The following is a 17,183-nucleotide window of genomic DNA, read 5'->3' as shown; positions in this document are numbered from 1 at the left end:
AGCAATTTGTAGCCACACCACTGCTTGGGATGCCATCCAGATCATCTGACTCTAAACTAGAGATTTACCTAAGTAAATCTATTCTATTCCCTCTAGGGTAGCCTGCCTAGACCTTGTCTTCCTTCCATGCCCATCCTCTGAACATTTTAAATAATTTTAGTAAGCAGTTTGAGCTAAGCGCATGCGGTCCTTCCTCTTCGCACGATTGGACGCTTTGCGTCGTTTTTGGCCCCAGGGACTCGCCGTCGTCCGGCTTAGGCGTTCGCTAGTTGAGATAATGGCGACTGGGACGGCGGATTCGCAAGCCCGGTTTGGTCAATCGGTGAAGGGGCTTCTCACGGAGAAGGTGAACACCTGCGGCACCGACGTAATCGCGCTCACCAAGCAGGTGCTAAAAGGTTCGCGGAGCTCGGAGGTGAGCAGGGCGTGGGCTTCCCGGGCCAAGGCCTCCTCTCAGCGCTCGCGCTTGGGAGAGGCGGCGCATTGCATCCTGGGAAGTGTAGGCTTTTGGCTCAGGCGCGTGTTGCATTCTGGGTGCGTTTCTTCAGTTTAGGTTGAATACTTGTAGCTAGAAGAGATGATGTGAAGGGGAGAAGCACAGGCGGGCAGATGAGCTGCCGTTCCCACACAGTGCCTGTTTGTATTTATGGGCGTCTGTAGTGAACACGAGTCGCTTTTGAAACTCGGCTTGGCGTTGGTCTCAACGTCCAAAATTCCTTTAACCCCTTTCTTTGTGGGTTTATTCTTACTATTTCTGGCCAAGTTCTTCACTGTTTCTTAGAATATCTTTTTCCTTTGCCCTACCATCTCCTCCCCCTTTTGCCAACCTCCATCCGATTCTATGAACGGAATGATTTGATGACATGTACAGGCTGCCTGTCGAAGTAGGTATCTACCCTAGAGACACACAAAGACACATACATGTTCACATACTTTTCTTCATGAAACAACAACTCACGCGCATGGACAGGTAAGCAGGCAAATGAAATGCAATGACTTCATCATTGCTATGTATTTACTAATGGAAAATTAAACGTATGGCGGTGCATAATGGGCAAACTTTAGTCTGGGCTCTCGGGAGGCTAAAGCAAGAGGCCTAGAATACATAGGTGAGTGTTTAGAAAACTTCCGGTTTCACCTTCCTTAGAATGGACGCCTTGAATACACCTGTAAAACAACCAAGAGCCAAGAATCTTTTCAGATTTCCGTGAATTTCCCCTGCAGACTTGTTCATTATCTTGCTAACACTTTGTCTCTGCCACACATCTTCAACAAGTGGTTACAGTTTCCAACTTAGCATTTGCCTTATATTAGTTTAAACTTGCTGTGTAGTTAGAGCTAGCTTTCACTGACAGTGGCTACTAAAACAAAATAAAAAATCTCACTGTACAGGAAGTGTTTGCCCTTACTATATAACTCAGCTGTTGAAGTCGCTGACCTGGTGATCTCTGGTGGCATGTTTTGTGTGTGGTCCCATCTGACATGTTGCTTTTAGGAGTCCATGTCAGGGTAAAGTTTGAAGAAATTGAAAAATTGAATTGTTATATTGCTTTTTCCAGCTATAAACTATACAAACCATGGTTTCACCTTTTGATACTTTATCATGGTCTCACAGAGTTCCTGGATTATTGTTGGCAATCATGTGAGAGACATATGTAAGGATGAGGAACCGGAAGAAACAGGCTACTTCAGGGCCAACCAGTAGTGGCAGTGATTTTTTTGGTAGCTTATCCAGTTAGTACCATGTAAATTCATTATGATACTTGATAACATACTAGAGTTAAATATAAAATATTTATAGTTTATACTTATTAAGTATAAAAAATTGTGATTTATAGATTCTATTTCTTTCGTAGGAAATGTATGTGTATGCAAAAGCCACATGCATCATACAAATGCGCACAACATTTTTTTAGATAAAAAAATGAGGGGAAAATGCTATAAATATGCTTAAAGTTTTAAAAGGTGGGTTTGGGGCCAGTGAGATGGCTCAGCAAGTAAAAGTGTGTGCGACCCAGCTGGACCATCCGAGTCCCATCCGAAGCTGGGACCCATGTTGTGGAAAGAAAACAATTTTGTCAAAAGTAATCATCTAGCTTCCACAAGTGTGGGGACTGTGGTGCAAATGTCCTTTTCTCCCCTTCACAGAATATGTAAATAAATGTCATTAAACTTTTTTTTTAAGTCAAGTGTAGTAGCACGTGTCTTTCATCCCAGCATTTGGCAGGAAAAAACAGGCATATCTCTGTGAGTTTGGTCTACAGAGTGAGTTCTTGCTTAGCCAGGGCTTCGGAGTAAGACCTTGTATCCCCCTCCCCCCGTCCCCTCCAAATCTTAAGAGATGGTTTTATATTTAACCCTAGTATGTATTGACATAACATAATAATGAATTTACCTTTACATGGTACTAATTGGTTAAGCTGCCAAAAAAAATCTCTTTCACCATTGGTTGTTCCTTTCTGTTCCTCATCCTTATATGTGTTTCTCACAGAAGCATCTCCCGTAGGAGAGTTTGAGTGTGATCCAATTAAATAGTATGGGTCAAATCAAGCTGAAGTTAACCTGATTTCTGAGACAGGCTCCACACACAATTTCACGGTTCTCCAGACTTGGCCGTACTGGATTTCTTTCATAGCAAATATAGCGCATCACCTCAGCCATTCTCTGTACCAGTGTGTGAGGTGGCTGGGTGTCATAGTGACTTTCGAGCGGCAAACCCAGGTACTCAGGAAGCTTAGTTGGTTTTTGGTGGTAAAGGTGTTGGTCTTGACAACTGAACATAGAGCCTGCTTCATGGGAGGCAGGCGCTCTATCACTGAATTATGTAGCCCAGTCTTGAAGCTTACATGGAAAATACAGTGGACTTATGCAGTCTGAAAATAGCACAGAGTAGAAACTTACAGTGAGGGGAAGGGACAGAAAATAAGCCAATGAACACCATACTTCAGTGGCTGGCGAATAAACACTCTGAGGAAACAGGAATCTGAGAGCGGAGAGTGAGGAGGTTTACGTCAAACAGGGACCGGGTCTCTAGGAAAGTGACATTTGCACAGAGAGTGGAATGCATAGGGGGATGTGTCTGGAGCCAAGCAGAAGCTGCCGGTAGAGCTGTGGGCTGGGAAGACCTTGAGATGAGGATGTGTGCAAGGATTGGGTCCACCTTAACACCTTCCTGTTCCCTTGTACACCTGTGCTCAGTTACTCCGTTTGAGTCTCTAGGGAGAGTCATCGTGGTTTTGGAATTGTTAATGTTTCTGGGACACTGGAATGGAACCTAGAGAGTATTTGTAGGCAATCATGCTATCCCTGAGCTATCCTCACAGCCCTGTGGTTGGGTTGTTGTTGTTGTTTTTAAATCTGTGTGGTCTTGTCCTTGTTGCTGAAGTTGCATAATTTGTATATATATATTGTGTGTGTGTGTGTGTGTGTGTGTGTGTACATGTAGGCATGTGGCTAGAAGACAATCTCAAGTGCAGTTTCTTGGGTCTCATCCACTTTAAAAGTTTTTGAAATAGCCAGGTATTGTGGTTGTTATGCAGCTGAGGATAGGCACAGGATAAGGCAAGGCAAGGCCCGTGATTGGGCAATGAAAAGGTAAAGTGGGGACAGAGTTTTGAAAAGGAGGAGAGAAGCCAAGATGGAGGAGGAAGATGACCCATCTTTGTGTGGTTTTAAATAGCCACAGGTAGCTATGAATAGCTTATAAGGGATGGATTATTATAGGGCAGTTTGACTTATCTAGGTGGGCAGATTATATCAATAGCAATTGGATTAGTGTTTATTGTGTGGGTATTTTGTGGAGTGGGAATTTACTGATATAAATCTGATTGATGAATTACAAGCCTCTAGAGTTTTGATTTTTGTCAGGCTTTCAGGAATTGTGACAATAACCACAGGGGGACGGTTGCTGGGATTGTGAGCAGGGTTCAAGTAGAGTCACTTGAGGGCAGCCACCACTGGAGACAGAGAGTACCAGGTGGTAGCATGGTGTGGTGCCTGCAACCTCTCACCTGCTTTTCTATTATTTAACACAACAAGGTGTGGTGGCAACATACCTTCTGTCTGAGCCCTTAGGAGGCAGAGGCGGGCAGATCTTTGTGAGTTCAAGGCCAGCCTGATCTACAGAGTGAGTTCCAGGACAGCCAGGGCTGTTACACAGAAACCCTGTCTCGAAAAACAAACAATTGAGACTACATCTCATGGGCATGGGGCTCACTAAGTAAGTGAAGGAAGTTAGCCGTTGAGCCCCTGGGATCTACCTGTCCTGGTGCTGTGAGCCAGCACACTTGGCTTTGCCCCAGTCCTTGGATTGTAGGGATCAAACTCAGGAACTTGTTCTTGCGAGCATTTGACTGAATGTATACTCCTCAGCTGTATAACGAAATAGTGGAGAAGGGCGGTGAGCCACTGTGGCCATGAAAATAAGACACTTGGGGAAGGCAGGCGGGTGGCAGAAACTCACTAAGTTAATTATGAGCAAGTCAATGGTAAAAACTTAGGTGGAAAGTTTGTGGGATCTAGAAAGACGCTGTAGTAAGACTGTTTGTTTCTATGACATCCCGTGTTAAAAGGGTAAAACTGGAAGTGTGAATGTATACCGGGTTGGCTTATCTGAAAAAACAGTGCCAAGTGTCAGTGAGTGCATCTGTCATTCTGGAAAAGATCTGTTATCTGGCATTGTGACACCCATGTGTCCCAGCCAGGCACAAGTCCCATCAAGTCTTTTGTTTCTGTTTCTCAAACGCCCATTTACCCCACTGCCAGCTCTGTTCATTGCCTGCCTCCCAACAGGTCTCTGCCCTCCTCCCAGCTCAGCCCATTGTAATTACCACTGCTCTGGAGCAGCAGATCCGATCACACCACTTCTATGTGTAAGATGAATTCTAAAACCCAGCTCCTCAGAACTCACTTTTCCAGGAAGCTTGCCCCCAACACTTACTCCTGGAGCGGATTAACTATTCTCACTCCCTCTATCCCCAAGAGCCCACACCAGGGCTTCTCCATCCACACACTCTTGCCATAAGGGATTTTAGTACCCATCTCCTGTGTAATTCCTCTTGGCAGAACCCCTAGGCTCCACCAATGCTCCTGAATCTACAGAAGTTACTCTCTTACACACACACACACACACACACACACACACACACACTGGCAACACAGACACAGCAAAAGCAATAGTGAGGCTTGGAAGGCAGAGTCAAGCATGTCTCTGAGTTTGAGGCAGTCTGGTCTGCATAGTGAGTTCTGAGATAACCAGAGCTTCATAAAGAGACCACGTATCAAAACAAAAAGCTACAACAAAAGCAAAAACCCAAACCAAACAAACAAACAAACAAAAAACCCAGCCAAAAGTTTAGAGAGCAATCAAGAGATGTCTAAAACACTAGCGAACACTGAATACTGCATTGTCTTAAATAATGGCCTTGAGTACCTACAGACACCAGGGCTGGAAAGAAAACACAGAGCAATAAAACTGCTGTGCATGGGGAGAAAAACAGGGCTGGGAGAGGGGGTGGGGTGAGTCTTTTCTCAGTGTTCAAACTTCAGAAGCACCTGAGATTCACCAGTTTTCAATTTCAAAAAGCAAAATGAGCCACACCAACACCCATGTTGCTGGCTAATTTGGAGTCACCAGCTGCTGGCGTTACCCTAGCCGAGGTAAACGGAGTTTGATGTGTTGGTAGGATGCACACAGCCGCCTCTGTGCTGCCTCGTGTGCCAGGGCCACAATGCTGCAGGAAGCCTGCAGTGTCCCCGGGTCTTTGCCCCTCTTCACACAGCTTTAGCTGTGCTTCCAGGTCAGGTCACCATGCTGAATCTGAGCTCACCTTTCATCTTTTGGTCTGAGGACCCAGCTGACACCAAATTCAAAAGTTGGCCTTCACACTTCCCTTTCTTGTTCTCTTTCTCAGCTCCACCTGGCTATCTCTCATGACTCGGTTTCCTGCTCTAAGCCTTGAATAGTGGCAACAATGGTGGCCATTACTCCTTTTTCCTTCCTCCTTCTCCTCTTCCTTCTTCTCATCTTCCTCTTCTTCCTCTCCCTACTCTTGTCCTCTTCCTCCTCCTTTTCTTCTTTCTCCTCCACCACCTCCTCATTCTCTTCTTCCTCCTCTTCCTCCTCCTCCTCTTCCTCCTCCTCCTCCTCCTCCTCTTCCTTCTCCTCCTTCTCCTCTTTCTCTTCTTCCTTCTCTTCCTTCTCCACTGTCTCCTCATCCTCATTCTCCTCTTCTTCCTCTTCCTTCTCCTCCTTCTCCTCTTTCTCTTCTTTGCCCTCTTCCTCTTTCTCTGCCCTCTTTTCTCCTTCCTTTTGTGTTGGGAATCAAACTCAGGGCCTTGTCATGTCACACCAGACAGTCACCCACCATCCAATACACACCCAGTCCTTGATCTTCTTCTCATGCCTTTTTTCTTCCTCCTTTCTCTCAGCAAACCTTTAGATTCTCATTCTCACCTCCCACCCCCCAAAGTTTCTCTGTGTACTCACTGTCCTGGAACTCACTCTGTAGACCAGGCAGGCCTCAGATTCAGAGATCTGCCTTCCTCTCTCCCCAGTGCTGGGATTAAAGGCATGCACCACCACTGTCTGACTCACTCTCAGATACTTAAGTCTGCCTTTTTTCCCTTTCTCTTTAGAACAGGATCTCATGGAACCTAAGGTAGCACAGAGATCACTGTGTAGCCAGAGATGACATTAAATTTATGATCCTTCTGCTTCTGCTCTAGAGTTCTGAGTTATATAGGCTTGTGCCACCATGCATGGTTTACTGAACCATGGTCTTGAATGGGTATTGTACCCATGGTCTCCTGCATCCCAGGCAACCAGTGTAACAACTAAACTGCCTCAGCCCAAGTCTATTTTTGTGTTTCTATTTATATAACTTTATGTAACCTTTGCATATGAATGTTTTATGTCTGTTCACCATGTGTGTGCCTGGTGTCTGCGGAGGTCAGAAGAGGCCACGGATCTTTGGTAACTTGACCTGTGGATGGTTATGATGTACCATGTGGGTGGGAATGGAAGCTGTTGTCTCTGTGAGAGCAGCAAGTATTCTCAGATACTGAGCCATTGCTCCAGCTCCCCCAAGTTTGTTTTTAAAGCATCAGAAGTTAGTGGTCCAGCCAAAGCAGTTTTGCAGACTTCTCCCGGGACCTGCTGAACAGGCTATGTTCATCAGAGGTCAATAGCTCAGGAGCCCTGTTCTTCGGGAAGGTGTAGGTGTGGAGCACAGCTGTATTTGAACTACCACTGTGCCAGTGAGATAGATTTTTCTCTCTAGGACCTGGGGAGGGAACCAAACCTGCCAAGCTAAATCACCACCCCTTTTTGTATTTTCTTATTTTGAGACAGGGCCTCACTAAATTAGCCATCCTTACTGTGTAGTCCAGACAGGCCTTGAACCTGTGACCCTCTAGCTTCAGCTTCCCTAGCATCTGGTATTATAGGCCTGAACTTCCTGGCCCATCTCAGAGATGGAAGTTCTGACCATCACTGTTTTATTTTTGTTTTCTAGCTGCTGGGGCAGGCAGCTCGAAACATGGTACTACAGGAAGATGCCATCTTGCACTCAGAAGATGTAAGAACCGTTTGTTTCATGGTGTGTGTGTGTGTGTGTGTGTGTACTTTTTATAACCAGAGGGAAGTGGACTATTCTGTTTCTCTCTCTGTTGTGCAGAGTTTAAGGAAGATGGCAATAATAACCACACACCTTCAGTACCAGTGAGTATGCCCTACCCACAGTCACCGTCTGCAGCATCCTCACCCTTATCCTGGTCATTTCTTCTGAGCTTCAGCATGGCTTCCTAAGGAGGTGGGAGGTGGATGGAAGCCCGTAGGATGCGGTCTTTGGGGAAAGACACCTGAGGCTTTGGGATTTGGGAGAGTGGGGGCTGGGGCCTGGCAGGACCATGTTGCCACCTGGGAAATGCTTGATCACTGTCTGTCCACTCTGTGCCAGTGTTGTTCCTACCCCGGAGAACAGAGTGGGGTGGCATAGCACAGCATCAGCAGCATAGAACTCATTCACATCTTGAGATGTACAGTGCCGTCACTGTCATTTTGAAGAAAACCATAGTTGAATTTGCCTTTTATTGTATTTTCTTTTCTTATATTTTATGCAGCTGATAAGGTGCTTGCCTACCTATTGGAATTGTATGGCTGAGAATTCAAGCCCTGGTAGCTAATGTTGAGAGGTTTTAGGTGTGTACATATTAAATGCATGGCTCTTTGGATCTGCATAATTACACTTAAGTTTAAGCCTCCTGTATTCCTTCTGCCTGTGTGATCTGTTGATGGTAACTTCTTGTTTCTTTCCTTCTTTCCCTTCCTGATTTAGGCAAGAAGCTATTCAGAAGAAGTAAGTGTCCTCAGAGATGGTGGGTGGGGCTGAGTGAAGCATGCTGGGAGTGACTTTGCTGTGCCCAGGATCAGTGTAAAAGTGGTTAACTTTAAATGACCATGCTTAGGATGGCCTGTTTAGAATGTAAAGAACACTGTATTTTAAGGAATAGACATGCTTGCTTATAATGGTAATATTCAAAAATAGAGCAGACATACTAACATCACTAAATGGTCTCATTTTCTTAACTGTATTAAGTTTTTCTGAGCCTTTTCCTTTTTAATTTAAAGTCTCTCACTATGTAATCCCATCTAACCTGAAACTCACAGTCCTGTCTCCACTTCCTGAGGAGTGGTGGGATGCAGGCGTGTGCCCCATGCCCATCTGCACAGACCCTTCCTCACGGCTTACTTTCCCCCAATCTTGAGATGGAATCTTACTGTGTTTCCACAGTGGAAACAAAGTCTCCAAGTCTTGGGTTCAAATGATCCTTCCTCCAGCTTAGCTCCTGAGTAACAGATTAACAGCTGGGCCATAGTGCCAGACTCTGAATTTAAACATTTGGACCAAAGTAAATTCTGACTTAGGTGTAACAAGATTGGTGCATTAAAGGATAGGTCATACAGAGAGATGTCTTTTTCCTGCTTGTCTCAGACAGTTCTGTTTTGATTCCCAGTGTTGAACAGTCGCCTGACCTGCAGGACCAGTTGAGTCATTTACTGAAGTAGCTCGTCAGAACAGTAGTTGACTTCTTTGCTGAGGAAGGCGTGTTCTTGCTTTCCATTTTCATCTCCAAAAATTCATCTAGAAAAGACTTGTGAAAAGAAGAAGCCAAGTGACTGAAAGCACTTCTTAAATTGGATTAACTCATCTTCAAGTAGTTTTATATTTAAATTAATAGATCGAATCATTAGCACTAGGAAGAAAAAAAGAAAGATACCTTAGCTTGTAAAAGCTGTATTGTCTGAGAGCCTATGTACAATGATCTCTCTCTCTTTCACACACACACACACACACACACACACACACACACGCTTTCTCTCCCTTCCCTCTCCCTCCTGTGTAGTCTGGTGGTTCTGAACTCATATTCCTCTGCTGTAGCTTCTCAAGTACTGGGATTACAAATCACCACACCTGGCCACTGAGTAACTCATAGTCTCAGATACTTGGGAAGCTGAGGCAGGAGGAACACTTGAGTCCCCAGAAAGTTGAGATCATCCAGGGCAACACAAAAGAAACCTATCTCCAAGAAGAAGAGACGAAGGGAGGGGCTTCTATTTTGATCATGTGAGAATACTTTTTATTTTAAAAGATGTTTATAATTCATTCAGGAGTCTTCATTTGATGGACACAGAACATGGGTAATGGTGGTTGTTTCTCACTACAGATTTTTACATGAAAGTCAGGCCAGTGGTATCCTCTCTGGCCAGCTGCAACTCTGCCTTGGCCTTTGTTTCTGGCTTCTTTCTTGATTAAGCGACCTTGGTTCATTTTGTAATCATTTGTAGCCATTCCATTCCCTTTGACTTTGGGAGTAAAGTCACACAAGTGGATCTGCTGATAATTAAGTAACGTTACAAGATGAACTATGTAGACCCAATCTCAAGCAAAACAAAAAGGCGAAAAAGATATAAAACCAGTAAGTAGTTATTACATATTAGTTTGTTAAAGTGTCACCTCAACCACTAAACTATATGAAATGTATCATTATGACATGTATAGAATGAATTAGATTTGAGAAGAGTGCTCTCCCAGCTCCATGCTAAAGATTTGATCAATGTAAAAATGTCTGTCTCCTTATAAAGATATGACATCACAAAAATTAGTATTTGAAAGGATGTATCCAGACCAATTGTGAGGAATAATCCACAAAGGGCCAAAGAAACAGCGGTTCAAATGGCGTTTGCTTGTGGTCCCATTGCTGTGACTTCCACAGACTAAGAACAGATGCCTTCCTTATGTTCCCAGCATATAAAACATGGCTGTCAGAAGCTGGGGAAATGACACAGCAGTTGAAAACATGACTGTTAGAAGCTGGGGAAATGACACAGCAGTTGAAAACATGGCTGTTAGAAGCTGGGGAAATGACTCAGCAGTTGAAAACATGGCTGTTAGAAGCTGGGGAAATGACTCAGCATATAAAACATGGCTGTTAGAAGCTGGGGAAATGACTCAGCATATAAAACATGGCTGTTAGAAGCTGGGGAAATGACTCAGCATATAAAACATGGCTGTTAGAAGCTGGGGAAATGACACAGCAGTTGGAAACATGGCTGTTAGAAGCTGGGGACATGACTCAGCAGTTGGCATCACTTGCTGCTTCTGGAGAGGACCAGGCTCAGCACCCAGCACCTGCTGTAGACAGTGGCCTATGACCGTCTGTAACCACAGCTCCAGGGGACACCTGCGTTCTCACACACATACCTGAACACAGACACGTGCTGATATACATAACTAGAAACAAATATATTTTTTAAAAAAAATTATTAAAAACTCATCTGCTGAAAGAAAATGTAATTTTTGTTTAAAATAAAAAAACAAGATGATATAACAAAATTTAGACCAATCATTTATGGATTGTTGATGTTTAAACTTGTTTTTGTTTTGGTGTAAAAGGGGTTTATTGGGGAAGAGGAGACAAGTGGGTAGAGGCATGTGAGTAGCCACGAGGGCAGAGAGAGAAAGGGAGAGCGAGAACAGACAGACAGACAGAACTGGGGTGGGGCTCCTTCCACACACATCTGGCACACCTGGCCTCGGCAGGTGATGACAGAAGCAATTGCGAGGTCCCTGGGGCAGGCCAGCTAGCATTAATCATCCCTGCATGCCTGTCTATGTACAGTATGCATGCAGTGCCTGAGGAGACTAGAAATGTTAGATCTCCTGGAGCTGTAGTCCGCTGTGAGCCATAATGCGGTTCTGGGAATCGAACTCTGGAGGATCAGCAAGCACCCTCAACTGCTGAGCCATCTCTTCAGTCCCTGAAGACTCTTAGAGATTCTTTGAAAGTTGTATTTTTTTTTAATTGCAAAAGAAAAAAAAATAGGGTAGCCAGGCCTGAAGCATCTCGGTTTCCCCCTTTATATTTCTTTGTTGTGTATGTGATATGTGTGGGGGGAGGAGTACACGTGTGGAGGTTGGAGGAATGACTTCTGGAAATCGGTTCTCTTCTCCCACCATGTAGTCTTAGTGGTCAAACTCAGCTCAAAAGCTCTCTCTACCTTGAAACATGGTTGTGTGCTTAACCAAACTCTGCCTTCCTGGTCTCTTCCCACACTTGCTAGCCCAGTGCTTTTCTAGATGAGAGTCTGGTAGTGTTCTCAAGACCATCCTTGGAGATAAAGGGGAAAAAACAGGAAAATTTCTGTATACAATTGTTGTTGTTGGTTTTGTTTATTTTTTTGTTTTTGTTTTTTTAATCTTGGGAGGAGGGGGAGGAGGTAGCAGTTCACATTCGCACCGGTAATCTAAAGTTAGGTGGGAAAAAAACAAAACAAAACAAAAAAAAAAAAAACCAAACAAACAAAAAAATAAAGTTAGGTGGAGACCTGTACTTTAAAGTCAGCCTTGGCTACATCTTGAGTTTGAGACCAACTTAGCATAAAGATCCTTTCTCAAAATTTTCACCTTCTTAAAAAAACATCATCTTTGTGCTTGGTGGTAGTGGTGTATGTCTTTAATCCCAGCACTCTGGAGGCAGAGGAAGGCAGATCTCATGAGTTTATGACTTTCCTGGCCTAAAGAGTGAGTTCTAGGACAGCCAGGGCTTCACAGAGAAACCCTGTTTCAAAAACCAAAAAGAATGACGAAAAAAATGTTTTTTGTTCATGTTTAAGATACAGTTTAGTAGAAGAGCTGGAACAGAAAGCCGGCTCTCACAGAGATGGTGCACAGAGCACAGGAGCTATGTGTGCACCTTAGTGCAGTTCTCTAGATACCTCAGACTCAAGTGTTGGGAATCTGTAAACCCCACCCCTCAGTTACCTAGCAATAGCCTTGTACGCTCTGTCCCAGTGACCTGACACTATAAAAGGGGCTGCTTGCCCCCTCCTCTCTCTCTTGTTCTCTTGCTCTCTCTTCTCTCTCTTGCTCTCCTGCCCTTACCCCCTCCTCTTTCCCTTCCCTTCCCCCCTCTCTCTCCACGTGCTCATGGCCAGTCTCTACTCCTCTCCTCTCTCTCTCTCTCTCTCTCTCTCTCTCTCTCTCTCTCTCTCTCTCTCTCTCTCTCTGCACCCCTCTTGCCCCCAAGCCTCGCCGCACCTCCATGGGCCATATCCCCCCTCCCCACTCTCTTCATTCTTTTCCTAACATTGGTGCCAACATTTGTGCCCGTGTGAGGAGATTAGATTTCCTCATGACCAGATATCTCTTTTTCCTTTCACCAAGGATCAATCTTTTTTTAAAAAATAGTATATTAGTATATAATAGAATAGAGTTTATTTAGGGCATGGGGAGGGGAATTGAAGAGGTGGGGGGGATGAGGGAGGCCTGGCCATGAGCTCACAGAGAGAGGGAGGGAAATGGGGAAGAGAAGGGACAGAGAGGGAAGAAAGGAAGGGAGTAAGAAGAGCAAGAGAGAAAGTGAGAGAGCCCCAAGGATCAATCTTGAACACTAGGAAGCACCCCAAACCTAAATAAAACAAGATGTGGTCTTTCGGCCACGGCAGCCATCTTCCAGATAACTCGCCCACGTGACGAACATAAAGGGAAAGAGGAGAGGCTCTCGCTATATGTTCTCTGGGTCTTTTAGGAAACATGTGAATCTACAAGAAGGGTGATATTGTAGACATCAAAGGAATAGGCACTGTTCAAAAAGGAATGCCCCGGAAGTGTTACCACGGAAAAACTGAAAGAGTCTACAATGTCACCCAGCACGCCCTGGGCATCGTTGTAAACAAGCAAGTTAAGGGAAAGGTTCTGACTAAGAGGATCAATGTGCGGATTGAGCACATCAAGCACCCGGAGAGCAGAGACAGCTTCCTGAAGCGGGTGATGGAGAACGGTCAGAAGAAAAAGGAAGCCAAGGAGAAGGGCACCTGGGGTCAGTGCCTGCGCCACCCAGAGAAGCCCACTTTGTGAGGACTAACAGCAAAGAGCCTGAGATGCTGGAGCCCATTCCCTATGAATTCATGGCCTAATGTACAAAGAGAAATAAAGGACCCGGACTGCAAAAAAAAAAAAAAAAAAAAAAAAAGCCGTGGTACTGACTAGTCGGAATGATTGCTGGTCACAAAATGAGCTCAGTGTAGCAGATGCCATGGAACCAGAGTGGTTGTCACTAGAGTTGATAGCGGTTTGGTCACTGTCGATTGTGTGGATGTGGTTAGCAAGTGATTCTTCTGAACAAACCGCAGCCAAAGATAGCAGCACCCGTGAAGATGAGGTGATGCTTCCTCTCTGCCCTCCGCCCGACACAAGGAGAACTTAACTGCTTGATTGAAAGGACTCATTTTATGGGGAGAATGCTTTGAAACGTGTTGTTCTTGAGAGCTGTTCCGAGTCTAAAAAGTACGTGATGCTGATTAAAAAATGGTTATTTAAAAAAAAAAAAACGTTTCATTTTAAAAATGACCCAACCAGGATTGCCAGTGATCTTAAAAATGACTTATTCTTATTTTATCTGCGTTGGTGTTTTGCCTACATGAGTGCCTGGGGATAGAAGGGGGAGGAGGGAGGGAGAGAGGGAGAGAGAAACATGTGGGAGGGGGGATGGAGACAGGGGAAAGGGGCGAGAGGACAGCGAGCCAAGCAGCCCCTTTTATGAAGAGTTGGCACTTGGCTGTTGCTAGGTAACTGTGGGGCGGAGCCTAGACAAAATGCTAAAACCCAGTGCTCTGGAAGAGCAGCCAGATAGCCCTTGAGTTAACTGTTGCTCAAGCCACTGGTTTGTTTTTAAACATTTAAAAGAAAACGTTATATTTATTTATGTATGTATGTGGTCTGCATGTGGAAATCAGAGGACAGCCCGCAGGAGTTCGCTTTCATGTGGATTTCAGGGGTGGAAATCAAGTCTTTGGTGATAATCACCTTTGCACACTGAGCAGTCTCTCTGTCACCTGATTAACATTCGATAGCAATTAACAGGGAATTTGGAAATGTACCTGATGGATTTCAACACCTTTTTTTTCCTTCTTTTTGTGCGTGCGTGATAATCAATGGGATTGAAATCAGGATAATTTCATGAAAACCCCCTTTCTATTTAGACATCCTTGCATTAAGGTGGCCTTACCTTGATGAATAACAATGTTTATTTCAACCACAAAGTAAGACATACAAAGAAACGCAGGGCGGTAGAAATGGTATAGCCAGAAAAGCTACAAGCATTCGCCACGCAAGCCCGATGCTTGTAGTTCCAGAAGCCACTGTGGAATGGTGGGAACACAATACTTTTTTTTTTTTTTTTTTTTTTTTTTGGTTTTGGTGGTGGGGGTGGGTTTTTGTTTTGTTGTTGTTTGTTTGTTTTAAGATAGGATTTTCCTGTGTAGCCCTGGTTGACCTTTAACTCGCTCAGGTCAGCCTCGAACTGGATGTTCTGCCAGCTTCTGACAGCTCTGTCTCCTGTGCGCTAAGGAAAGATGAATGTCACCGGCGTAAATGGTATCTCAAGGAACAGCTTGAGGAGACAGATCGAGGAAAGACGATTTCATTCCACAAGGAGAAAAATAGATACGCGTATTCACCTAAGGCACACACAACATTTACACATGAAACTCGGTGGATCAGTAAAGAAAGATGTTAACTAATAAAACCATTCTCCTGGATGCAAGGACTTAAGGCCACCAAGGTGACAAGCTCCCCAGCGGTGTGTAGGGCTAGGCGGCTTCCGGTGGGTCTTGCAGGACTGTGGCGGTTAAAGGTCGTCCAGGGGGCGTGGCTTCGTCGATCTGATCTTCTCGGGAGGGAAGCCGTATTGAGGGAAAGGGATCCGAGTCAGTGAGTGCCTGTCCCCCATCCCTTTCTTCTGGCCAGCCCCCTCTGATCTCTGCCTTCCCACGGGCTCACAGCGTCTCCCACTGTGCCCCCAACTCTGGGTAGCCCAGATGGCTGCCGGTCCCGCCCGGTGTGCTGCTCTCCCTCCATCTTGCCTTCAGCGCTGTTCTCAGTGTGGTCACCCCATTTAACCTCTGTTCTCTCTTTTGTCAGTGGCTGCTTCCCGAGACGCTGAGATCCACAAGGACGTTCAGGTGAGGGTCCCAGGGAACGGCTACTTGGGCTCGCTGGCCCTGTAGAAGTCCTGCCAGTGAGCAGCTTCTGCTGGCACAGTGCACACTGGGGGAGGCCAGGCCAGACTAGGCCCCTGCAAGTCAGGGCGTGGGGTTAGAGCTGCGCTTTGAGCAAAGGCCAGTGGGCTGTAATTAAGCTGTAATTGGGAGTGTAATGGGACCCTCCAGCTCTGCAAGCAATAACGTCAGTCCTCTTCCTCCTGGCTTCTCTTCCGCGGCTGCTGAGTCAGAACTACTATGGGAATGTACTAAAGACATCTGCAGACCTCCAGACAAATGCTTGTGTCACTCCAGCCAAGCTGGTCCCCGAGTACATCCGGAAACGTCTGCAGAATGTACACGAAGAGGTTATTTCAAGGTAGAGTGTGTGTGCTGTACCCCGGAAGCCTCCAGACGACCAGTTTTCCCATCGTGGTCACTAGGGAATATAACCATCTCTGCTGGTCATCCTGCTTGCCCTAACTACCGTGGTACCCACAAAGCTTGGCACCGGATTCTTGTGCTGCCACTAAGGACCCCTTAACGATGCTCTGCACCCCTTCCCGTTGCAGATGTTCAAGTTCCTTGGGTCAAGTTTGTTAATAGATGGGCCCACACATTCTAAGCAGCCACCGCTCCTTCTGACCTTACCATTCTCTGGCACAGTATTGCCCACCCAGAGAGCAGTTCTCAAAGAGCGTACCTTACCCCTTGCCTCTCCAACACCTCACTGAAGTCCTGGTGGTCATGAAGCCACCTTTCCCCGCCCATTACAGCCCTTACTCCTGGTGCCATTCAATGTCAGTCATAGAAAGGGTTTTCCAAACTGTAGTTTTTAACCTCTCAAGTTACAGTCTGAGCACCCGAGGGACAGATTACTTACCCTCAGTTCCTGAGTTTGAATTGTTCAGCAGCCAGTGCCTTAGATGCATTTATTCAACCAATAGCGTAGATGGTTTAGTTCTTACTGCCTTGAATGGTGTCCACAACGGTGCTAGGGCAGCATGGCCCGGTTTAGAGAGAGAAACAAGACAGAGCTGTAGATGGCTGAGGGAGAAATGGAGGGAGGAAAGTGTAGATTTAGCCTTTGAGAACTTTCTAGTCTCTGTTTTTTAAAAGGCGTCCTTTGCATTTTTCAGGTATTATGGCTGTGGTCTGGTTGTGCCTGAGCGGCTGGAAAACTGCCGGATTCTGGATCTGGGTAGTGGAAGTGGCAGAGATTGCTATGTGCTTAGCCAACTGGTTGGTGAGAAAGGACACGTCACCGGCATCGATATGACTAAGGTCCAGGTAAGGCAAATATTTGGAGGAAAGGGAGAGGTTTCTTCAGGTCATTCTTGAAGGCCTGAACCTGCTTCACACTTTTTTATTTCAATTTTATTAGATATTCTCTGTATTTACATTTCAAATGTTATACCCTCTCCCACTCCCCTCCCTCCTCCCTCTCATCTTACTTACATGAAGGTGCTTCTTCTCCCAATCACCCTCTCCACTTCAGTGCCTTGGCTGTTGATTGATGGTGTTGTTCTTCCCATGAGGATGAAAACCGTTCAGCTCCTTCAGTCCTTTCTCTAGCTCTTTCATTTGGGCCCTCGTGTTTAGTCTGATTTTAGCTGCAAGCATCCTCCTCTGTATCTATATG

General features: G+C 45.4%; 2 protein-coding genes across 2 annotated transcripts in view; both read left to right on the top strand.

Moving 5' to 3' along the window:
- The first annotated feature begins 258 nt into the window (after positions 1 to 258).
- On the top strand, positions 259 to 10,905 carry BORCS7 (BLOC-1 related complex subunit 7). The gene is made up of 5 exons (XM_080912707.1): positions 259 to 415; positions 7,515 to 7,577; positions 7,677 to 7,720; positions 8,337 to 8,357; positions 9,016 to 10,905. Exons 1-5 carry the CDS (start codon positions 278 to 280, stop codon positions 9,065 to 9,067), a joined length of 318 nt encoding a protein of 105 aa, XP_080768833.1. The 5' UTR covers positions 259 to 277; the 3' UTR covers positions 9,068 to 10,905.
- Positions 10,906 to 15,225: 4,320 nt separating this feature from the next.
- AS3MT (arsenite methyltransferase) overlaps positions 15,226 to 17,183 on the top strand; it is a 29,841-nt gene continuing 27,883 nt past the window's right edge. Inside the window, exons 1-4 of the mRNA XM_080913165.1 lie at positions 15,226 to 15,272; positions 15,483 to 15,523; positions 15,793 to 15,920; positions 16,681 to 16,831. Of these exons, the coding sequence (XP_080769291.1) occupies position 15,272; positions 15,483 to 15,523; positions 15,793 to 15,920; positions 16,681 to 16,831 (321 nt within the window). The 5' untranslated portion in view covers positions 15,226 to 15,271. The remainder of the gene's footprint in view (positions 15,273 to 15,482; positions 15,524 to 15,792; positions 15,921 to 16,680; positions 16,832 to 17,183) is intronic.

Source organism: Micromys minutus (genome assembly GCF_963924665.1).
Source record: "Micromys minutus genome assembly, chromosome: 2".
Classification (NCBI taxonomy): Eukaryota; Metazoa; Chordata; class Mammalia; order Rodentia; family Muridae; genus Micromys; species Micromys minutus.
The sequence above is the reverse complement of the archived record's forward strand: the minus strand, read 5'-3'. Positions and strand labels throughout refer to the sequence as shown.